Source organism: Symphalangus syndactylus, chromosome 10 (genome assembly GCF_028878055.3).
Source record: "Symphalangus syndactylus isolate Jambi chromosome 10, NHGRI_mSymSyn1-v2.1_pri, whole genome shotgun sequence".
Taxonomy (NCBI): Eukaryota; Metazoa; Chordata; class Mammalia; order Primates; family Hylobatidae; genus Symphalangus; species Symphalangus syndactylus.
In genome coordinates, this window is record NC_072432.2 from 19,139,120 (window position 1) to 19,148,469 (window position 9,350).

Sequence of the window (9,350 nt, forward strand, 5' to 3'; positions counted from 1 at the left end):
CCTACTGTTGAGCTTTTTTTTTTTTTTTTTTTTTTTTAATGATGACTGAATCTGAACTTCAGTGTAGCCTGCGCTCTGAGAGCTGGTGTTTTCCCTCAGTGGCAGGCCTATTGAGAGGAGGGAGCTAAGTGGAGTATGTACTTAAGGAAATAATCTTTGTGAAGATTGATATTTATAAAGAGAAAATGTTGAGTACTTAGAGGTCCGTGTGAGTCTTATGATCCCAAGAGGAAGAATTTGTATTTAAAGCAGTGTTGGCTGGGCATGGTGGCTCACACCTGTAATATCAGCACTTTGGGAGGCCGAGGTGGGCAGATGACCAGAGGTCCAGAGTTCAAGACCAGCCTGGCCAACATGGTGAAACCCTGTCTTTACTAAAAATACAAAAATTAGCTGGGTTTGGTGGCGTGTGCCTGTAATCCCAGCTACTGGGTAGGCTGAGGCATGAGAATCACTTGAACCCGGGAGATAGAGGTTGCAGTGAGCAACCTGCAATCACACCACTGCACTCCAGCTTGGGCGATGGAGACTCAGTCTCAAAAAACAAACTCAAGCTCTTTTGAGACTCAGTCTCAACAAGCAAACAAAATACTGTATTGCATAGTGGCCCAGATCCACCTGTGTTAGAATCACCCGGGGTGTTAGAAGGCAACATTCCTGCCCCTGATTTTCCAGATTCACAGAATCAGAATTTCTGGGGTGTGGGACTTTGGGAATGTGTTAAATAAGGACCCCATGGGGCTATGGCCAAAAAAGTTTCAGAACCATGGGTGCAGCACACCAACGTGGCACATGTATACATATGTAACAAACCTGCACGTTGTGCACATGTACCCTAAAACTTAAAAGCACAAATAATAATAATAATAACTGATCTCGAAAGGAATGTTGCAGAGGAAGGCAGGGAAAGTAAGAGGGCCTGGTTTTGCAACTTTTTTTTTTTTTTTTTTTTTGAGGCAGAGTCTCACTCTGTCAGCCAGGCTGGAGTGCAGTGGTACGATCTCAGCTCACTGCAACCTCTGCTTCCCAGGTTCCAGTGATTCTCCCACCTCAGCCTCCCGAGTAGCTGGGATTAGAGGTGCATGCCACCAAGCCTAATTTTTGTATTTTCAGTAGAGACAGGGTTTTGCCATGTTGGTCTCGAACTGAGCTCAAACCATCTGCCTGCCTTGGCCTCCCAAAGTGCTGGGAACACAGGCGTGAGCCACCATGCCCAGCCTTTTGCAACATATTTTGCGGGAATTTTTTCCTCGAACATTCTCTTACTGACCATTCTGACCAAATCTTGACCATTCTGTTTACTTCCCACATCTGAGCTATGGCCCAGCAAGGCAGTGGAAAGACCTGTATTTTGAAAGCTCCATGAAGACTCAAATGATTGTCATTGAATATTGGAGTTCTTGTCAAAATCTATGTAGAACATTTTAAAAGTCAGTGGTCAGGCCAGACATGGTGGCTCATGTCAATAATCCTAGCACTTTGGGAAGCTGAGACAGGAGGATCACTTGAGCACAGGAGTTCGAGACCAGCCTAAGCAACATAGTGAGACCTCATCTCTACAAAAAATAAAATTTAAAAAGTCAGTGAACGGTAAGTAGTCGATTTGACTTTCTGGTAGCACTTTAAAACTTCACACTGAAGTGTATTTATCTTGGTATACTGATTTGTTTTCTGTAAATCATATAGTACAGTTGCATCCAAAAATACAGTCTGTTAGAATGCATAGAATTAGTGAATACAACCTGAGGCAGCTGGATCATGGTGGAGTCAGTCATTCAGGCACTAGGAATAATGTGAAGGAATATTGAAGCTGCTTATTTGCACAGGCTGTGTTGAGGTATTTATTATGTTTGTCCAGGAAAAATTGAAATATTGTATAAGCAATATGTACTTTTTGGCTCCATCTTTAAAAATAGTAGATTATAGTCTTCCAAGTTCTGCATGCTTTATAATGAATAAATGTGTTTCAAATTGTTCTGTTTATAGATGAATGAGCCAGCCATTTTCAGTCTGAATTTAGCATTCCTTTAAAAGAGTTATATCTGAGTTCTCAACCTTAGTTTTAATTGTATAGAGACCAGAATAGCTATACTGTGCTGCACTTTATTTTTAGGTAATAGAGCAAGCGTAGACATCGACGCTTCAGATACCAGTTGTGTCTGTGTGTGTGTTTTTGTGTATATTTGTGTGTGTGTATATATCCTTGAGTTGCTCACTTCCACACCCAGCCCACACTGTTCCTCTAGCTTAGGCAGTGGTTGCATAGACAACATAATTTACTTTGAACAGTAATTTGTAAATTTTTCTCAATAATCCACATATGAATTATAGTCATTAAATATGCCAATGGGCACAGTAACAATCACCAATGTCCTGTTAAAAGTGAAGCCTGGGAATATCCTATCATCTATGCTTAAATCTCTGTCTTGAATGAGGATGGGAGTGGATGGATTACAGGAGGTCTTCAGTAAAGCAGTAGGTAAGACAGGATGCTCCTATAGGCATCTAGACAGGTTCTGGAATTGCCTGGAATCCAAGCCTGCTGCCAACGCCAAATGCTTTGATTTGTCTGTGAATTCAGGGTAAGGAAGGTGCTGTAAGGTTCCCTATGTTTCACAGTCTTTAAATATGACATCCAGCACTGAACACACAGTTGATGCTTTCCATGGTTTTTGTCCTTTCTAAGTCCTGTTGCTTTCAGAGGGAGTTTTATGCTTAGGAGAAACTGCATGTAATGAAGCCTATCAAAGCTTCATAGAAAGAAACAGAAAAGGCCGGGCGCGGTGGCTCACGCTTGTAATCCCAGCACTTTGGGAGGCCGAGGCGGGCGGATCACGAGGTCAGGAGATCGAGACCATCCTGGCTAACATGATGAAACCCCGTCTCTACTAAAAATACGAAAAATTGGCCGGGCGTGGTGGCGGGCGCCTGTAGTCCCAGCTAATCGGAGAGGCTGAGGCAGGAGAATGGCGTGAACCCGGGAGTCGGAGCTTGCAGTGAGCCGAGATTGCGCCACTGCACTCCAGCCTGGGCGACAGAGCGAGACTCCGTCTCAAAAAAAAAAAAAAAAAAAAAAAAAGAAAGAAACAGAAAAGGCCACGCACGGTGGCTCACACCTGTAATCCCAGCACTTTAGGAGGCCGAGGTGGGCGGATCACCTGAGGTCAGGAGTTTGAGACTAGCCTCAACATGGAGAAACCCCGTCTCTGCTAAAAAAAAAAAAAAAAAAATACAAAATTAGCCGGGCGTGGTGGTGCATGCCTGTAATCCCAGCTACTCAGGAGGCTGAGGCAGGAGAATTGCTTGAACCTGGGAGGCGGAGGTTGCGCTGAGCTGAGATCGCACCACTGCACTCCAGCCTGGGCAACAAGAGCAAAACTCTGTCTCAAAAAAAAAAAAGAAAGAAACAGAAAACTCACTCTATTAGTGATCTGATTGCAGAAAAGCCAGTGTGTTTTCTACTATTATATTTTTAGAACAAGCATAGGCCCCTAGAAAATTATAAGGGCCTGGCCGGGCACAGTGGCTCATGCCTGTCATCCCAGCACTTTGGGAGGCCTAGGCTGGCAGATCACGAGGTCAGGAGTTCGAGACCAACCTTACCAACATGGTGAAACCCTGTCTCTACTAAAAATACAAAAATTATCCAGGTGTGGTGGTGTGCACCTGTAATTCCAGCTACTCGGGAGGCTGAGGCAGGAGAATCGCTTGAACCCGGGAGCCGGAGGTTGCAGGGAGCCAAGATCATGCCATTGCACTCCAGCCTGGGTGACAGAGTGAGACTTTGTCTCAAAAAAAAAAAAAGAAAGAAAAAAAAAGGAAAAGGAAAAAAAAAAGAGGCTGGGCGCAGTGGCTCACGCTTGTAATCCGAGCACTTTAGGAGGCCACGGTGGCGGATCACAAGGTCAGGAGATCAAGACCACTATGAAACCCCATCTTTACTAAAAATACAAAAAATTAGCCGGGTGTGGTGGCGGGTGTCTGTAGTCTCAGGTACTTGGGAGGCTGAGGCAGGAGAATGGCGTCAACATGGGAGTCGGAGCTTGCAGTGAGTCGAGATCGCACCACTGCACTCCAGCCTGGGCAACAGAGCGAGACTCCATCTCAAAAAAAAAAAAAAAAAAAGAAAAGAAAATTTTAATGGCCTATAAAATGTTAACGTTGATCATTACCCAGTATCCAGTCCTATATGTTGCTTAATTCTTTTTTTTTTTTTTTTAGGTGGAGTCTCTGTCACCCAGGCTGGAGTGCAGTGGCGTGATCTTGGCTCACTACAACCTCTGCCTCCCAGGTTCAAGCGATTCTCCCGCCTCAGCCTCCCAAGTAGCTGGGATTACAGGCACCCCCCACCATGCCCGGCTAATTTTTGAATTTTAAGTAGAGACGGGGTTTCACCATGTTGGGCAGGCTGATCTCGAACTCCTGACCTCAAGTGATGGGGGTCACTCAGCCTTCCAAAGTGCCGGGATTACAGGCATAAGCCACCGCACCCGGCTGGCATATCTCTTTCTTACTACATCCAGGAAACGTTTCCACATTTTCGGGACTCATGATTGCAGTGGGCTCACCCAGATAATACAGGGTAATCCCCCATCAAAGTCCTTAACGTTAATCACATTTGGAAAATCCCTTTTGCCAGGTAAGGTAACAGCCACAGATTCCAAGGATTAGGGCGTGAACATCTTCGGGGAGGACCGTTATTCTCCCCACCACAAGGCTGTATATCCACGGGGTAGCTTCTTCACCAGGGGAGAGTTTTTTGCAGCCATGAAGCAAAGCTGTTGCCTCAAACATGGTATTTTTAAAATCAGTGAACAACAATTGCTTACACAGCCATACCAAGCAGGGGCCAGCAGGATGGAAGTTCTGTTCACCACTAGCTATGAAGCTTTGTGCACAAAGCAAACATGGGCCACTAGACAGGCTGTGGCAGAATTGACTTTTCTTTTCTTTTTTTTTTTTTTGTTTTTGAGACCAAGTCTTGCTCTTGTCACCCAAGCTGGAGTGCAGTAGCACGATCTCGGCTCACTGCAACCTCTGCCTCCAGAGCTCAAGAGATTCTCCTGCCTCAGCCTCCCCAGTAGCTGAGATTACAGGTACCCACCACCACATCCTGCTAATGTTTGTATTTTTAGTAGAGATGGGGTTTCACCATGTTGGCCAGGCTGGTTTCAAACTCCTGACCCCAGGTGATTTGCCCCCCTCGGCCTCCCAAAGTGTTGGCATTACAGGCATGAGACACCGTGCCTGGCTGGAATCGACTTTTCTTTTCTTTTTTCTTTCTTTCTTTCTTTTTTTTTTTTTTTTTTTGAGATGCAGTTTTGCTCTTGTTGATGAGGCTGGAGTGCAATGGCGCGATCTCAGCTCACTGCAACCTCCGCCTCCTGGGTTCAAGCGATTCTCATGCCTCGTCCTCCAGAGTAGCTGGGATTACAGGCTTGCGCCATCACGTCCAGCTAATTTTGTATTTTTAGTAGAGACGGGGTTTCTCCATGTTGGTCAGGCTGGTCTCGAACTCCCGGCCTCAGGTGATCTGCCCACCTTGGCCTCCCAAAGTACTGGGATTACAGGAGTGAGTCATCGCACCCAGCTGGAATTGACTTTTCTTTTCTTTTTATTTATTTATTTATTTTCTGAGACAGAGTCTCACTCTGTCACCCAGGCTGGAGTGCAGTGGCGCAATCTCGGCTCACTGCAAACTCTGCCTCCCAGGTTCAAGTGATTCTCCTACCTCAGCCGCCTGAGTAGCTGGGATTACAGGTGCGCGCCACTAGGCCCGGCTAATTTTTGTATTTTCAGTTGAGATGGGGTTTCACCATGTTGGTCAGGCTGGTCTCAAACTCCTGACCTCATGATCTGCCTGCCTCGGCCTCCCAAAGTGCTGAGATTACAGGCATGAGCCACCGTGCCCGGCGGAATTGACTTTTTATCGTGCAAGGATAACCTAGCAGTTTCTGACCAATGTTTTAGAGAGCATCCTATCCCAAATACTTGCATTATACAGCAGCAGAGAAATTCTGTACATGATTCATCTTCTAAGTGTCTTCCTCTATAGGAGTAGTCCCCAACCTTTTTGGCACAAGGGACTGGTTTTGTGGAAGACAATTTTTCCACAGACTGGGGCACACTGCCAGGGGAAGGTTTCAGTATGACTCAAGCACATTACATTTATTTTGTACTTTATTTCTACTATTATTACATTGTAATATGTAATGAAACAACTACAACCCACCATAATGTAGAATCAGTGGGAGCCCTGAGCTTGTTTTCCTGCCACTAGACAATCCCATCTGGGGGTGATGGGAGACGGTGATGGATCATCACGCATTAGATTCTCATAAGAAGCAGACAACCTAGATCCCTCACGTGCAGTTCACAACAGAGTTCTCGCTCCTATGAGAATCTAATGCCACTGCTGATCTGACAGAAGGCAGAGCTCAGGTGGGAATGCTTGCTCACCCCATCCTGTGTGGCTCAGTTTTTAACCGGGCACAGACTGGTAAAGGTCCCCGGCCTGGGAGCTGGGGACCCCTGCTCTGTAGTATTTCTCTCTGAGTCACCAGCTTCCAGAGTCTCATTATTTTACCCTTTCACTTGAGTCCCAGTTTTCAGTGGGTTGGGCACTGCCTTTCTGTAGTCTCTTGAAATCTGTCGGGGCCACCTTTACTGTGACTGCCTTCTGCTGACACCCTCAGAGGATGCAGGTCTAAGGTGACAGCATCACAAAACGGACTTGCGGATCCTCAATCGTTGCTGGAGAATCATTGAGAAGTAAACTTTCATTTGGTTGAGGCATTAACATTTCAGGGTTTACTTATTACTACAGCATAGCTTAACCTACCCTAAGATAGAAATCAACAGGCAATTCACAAATACACAAATGACCAACGTAGAGCTCAAAACTTGTTCAATCTCACTAGACAGGCAAATTTAAACAATATGAAGTCTTCTTATGTTTTGCCTACCTAATTGGCAAGGATTTAAAAAGGATAAGGTGGCCGGGTGCAGTGGCTCACGCCTGTAATCCTAGCACTTTGGAAGGCCAAGGCGGGTGGATCACCTGAGGTCGGGAGTTGGACAGCAGTCTGACCAACATGGAGAAACCCCGTCTCTACTAAAAATACAAAATTAGCCGGGCATGGTGGCGCATGCCTGTAATCCCAGCTACTCAGGAGGCTGAGGCAGGAGAATCGCTTGAACCCGGGAGGCAGAGGTTGCGGTGAGCCAATATCGCGCCATTGCACTCCAGCCTGGACAACAAGAGCAAAACTCCGTCTCAAAAAAAATTAAAAAAAAAAAAAAGGGCAAGGCCCAGGTTTTATCAATGCTCAATGCTCATTGATAACAGCATTTTGAGACTTGTTTGGCAATATTAAAATGTTTAATAGCCTTTGACTAGCAACTCTATGTCAATAATTTATCCTAAGGAAATATCCATGGGACTACCCAACACTGAAAATCAGCATATTCATGAAATTATTTACAATTGTAAGCAAAAAAGAAAGAAAGGAAAGGAAAACATAAACTTACATATAGTAATAGGACACTGGTTCAATAAGTACAGGAAAATCTACAGGCTAGAATGCTATGAAGTCATCAAAAATCAGGTCTTAGGCCAGGCGCAGTGACTCACACCTGTAACACCAGCACTTTGGGAGGCTGAGGCGGGTGGATCACCTGAGGTCAGGAGTTCGAGACCAGCCTGGCCAACATGGCGAAACTCCACCTCTACTAATAATACAAAAATTAGCCAGGCGTAGTGGTGCACACCTGTAATCCCAGCTAATCAGGAGGCTGAGGCACAAGAATCGCTTGAACCCCAGAGGCAGAGGTTGCAGTGAGCTCAGACCGTGCCACTGCCCTCCAACCTGGGTGAGAGAATGAAACTGCGTTTCAAAAAAAAAAAAAAAAAAAAAAATCAGGTCTTATGGCATTTAAAATAATACGGAAATATTCACAATGTAATAATGAGTTTTGAAAAACAACTCTATATGCAGTAAGATTCCAATTTATGTATTTATGTTTGTATGTAAGTATGTTTTTATTGAGACAGTCTCATTCTGTCACCCAGGCTGGAGTGCAGTGGCATGATCATGGCTTACTGCAGCTTTGACCTTCCAGGCTCAAGAGATCTTCCCACCTCAGCTTCCTGAGTGGCTATGACTACAGGCACACCACCACGCCTGGGCTAATTAAAAAAAAAATCATTGTAGAGATGGGGGTCTTACTTTGTTTCCAGGCTAGTCTTGAAATCCTGGGCTCAAGTGATCGTCCCACTCTGGCCTCCCAAAGTGTTGGGATTACAGGTATGAGCCACGACACCCAGTCGTTTTTGTTGTTGCTGTTGTTTGTTTGGTTTTGAGACAGGGTCTCACTCTATCACCCAGGCTGGAGTGCAGTGATGCAATCTTGGCTCACTGCAACCTTTGCCTCCCAGGCTCAAACCATTCTCCTGTCTCAGCCTCCAGAGTAACTGGGACTACAGGTGCACACCACCATGTCCGGCTAATTTTTGGCTTTTTGTTTTTTGGTTTTTTTTTTTTTTTTGAGACGGAGTCTCGCTCTGTCACCCAGGGTGGAGTGCAGTGGCGCAATCTCGGCTCACTGAAAGCTCCACCTCCTGGGTTCATGCCATTCTCCTGCCTCAGCCTCCCGAGTGGCTGGGACTACAGGCGCCCGCCAACATGCCCTGCTAATGTTTTGTATTTTTAGTAGAGATGGGGTTTCACCATGTTAGCCAGGATGGTCTCGATCTCCTGACTTCAGGTGATCCACCCGCCTCGGCCTCCCAATGTGCTGTGATTACAGGCGTGAGCCACCGTGCCCAGCCCACACCCAGCAGTTTTTTAAATGTTTCTTTTTGAGACTCTGTCTCAAAAAAAAATTATCTGTAATTCTACCTCAAAAGTCACGTTTTTGGAGCTATGTATTCATGGTAAAATGTCTATGCTGTAATCAAAGGTGAAAAAAAGATGCGGCGTCACCTGGAGCTTAAGAAGCTGCACGCCAAGTATTGAGTTTCTGACAATGGCCAAGAATAAATCAACAGGGCGGAAATCCAGGAACGTATTTCGCATAGCTAGCCAAAAACGCTTTAAGGCTAAAGACAGAGCAAAACCAATTACCGCTAATCTTAAGAAGATAAACATTATGAATGATGAAAAAGTTAGCAGAGTAAACAAAGCTTTTGTAAGTGGAACTTCCACGTTTCTCAAAAGGCCTTTCTCTTGAACTTCTGCAGAAAGAACTGATTCCTCAGCAACGTCATGAAAGCAAACCAGTTAATGTTGATGAAGCTACAAAATTAATGGCTTAGTCGTAATACAGTGGTGATGCATCTAATTCTCCAC

General features: G+C 45.2%; 1 protein-coding gene across 1 annotated transcript; it reads left to right on the plus strand.

The window, feature by feature from the left end:
• Positions 1-9,027: 9,027 nt before the first annotated feature.
• Positions 9,028-9,350, plus strand: LOC129492023 (ribosomal biogenesis factor-like). Its single transcript, XM_055296814.2, has 2 exons — positions 9,028-9,140; positions 9,250-9,350. Exons 1-2 carry the CDS (start codon positions 9,028-9,030, stop codon positions 9,314-9,316), a joined length of 180 nt encoding a protein of 59 aa, XP_055152789.1. The 3' UTR covers positions 9,317-9,350.

Bases quoted from the DNA above. Each gene is read 5' to 3' on its own strand.
- LOC129492023 (XM_055296814.2), top strand. From the start codon at position 9,028: ATGGCCAAGAATAAATCAACAGGGCGGAAATCCAGGAACGTATTTCGC. The intron at 9,141-9,249 runs GATAAACATTAT...GCAGAAAGAACT, and splicing joins ATTACCGCTAATCTTAAGAA to GATTCCTCAGCAACGTCATG.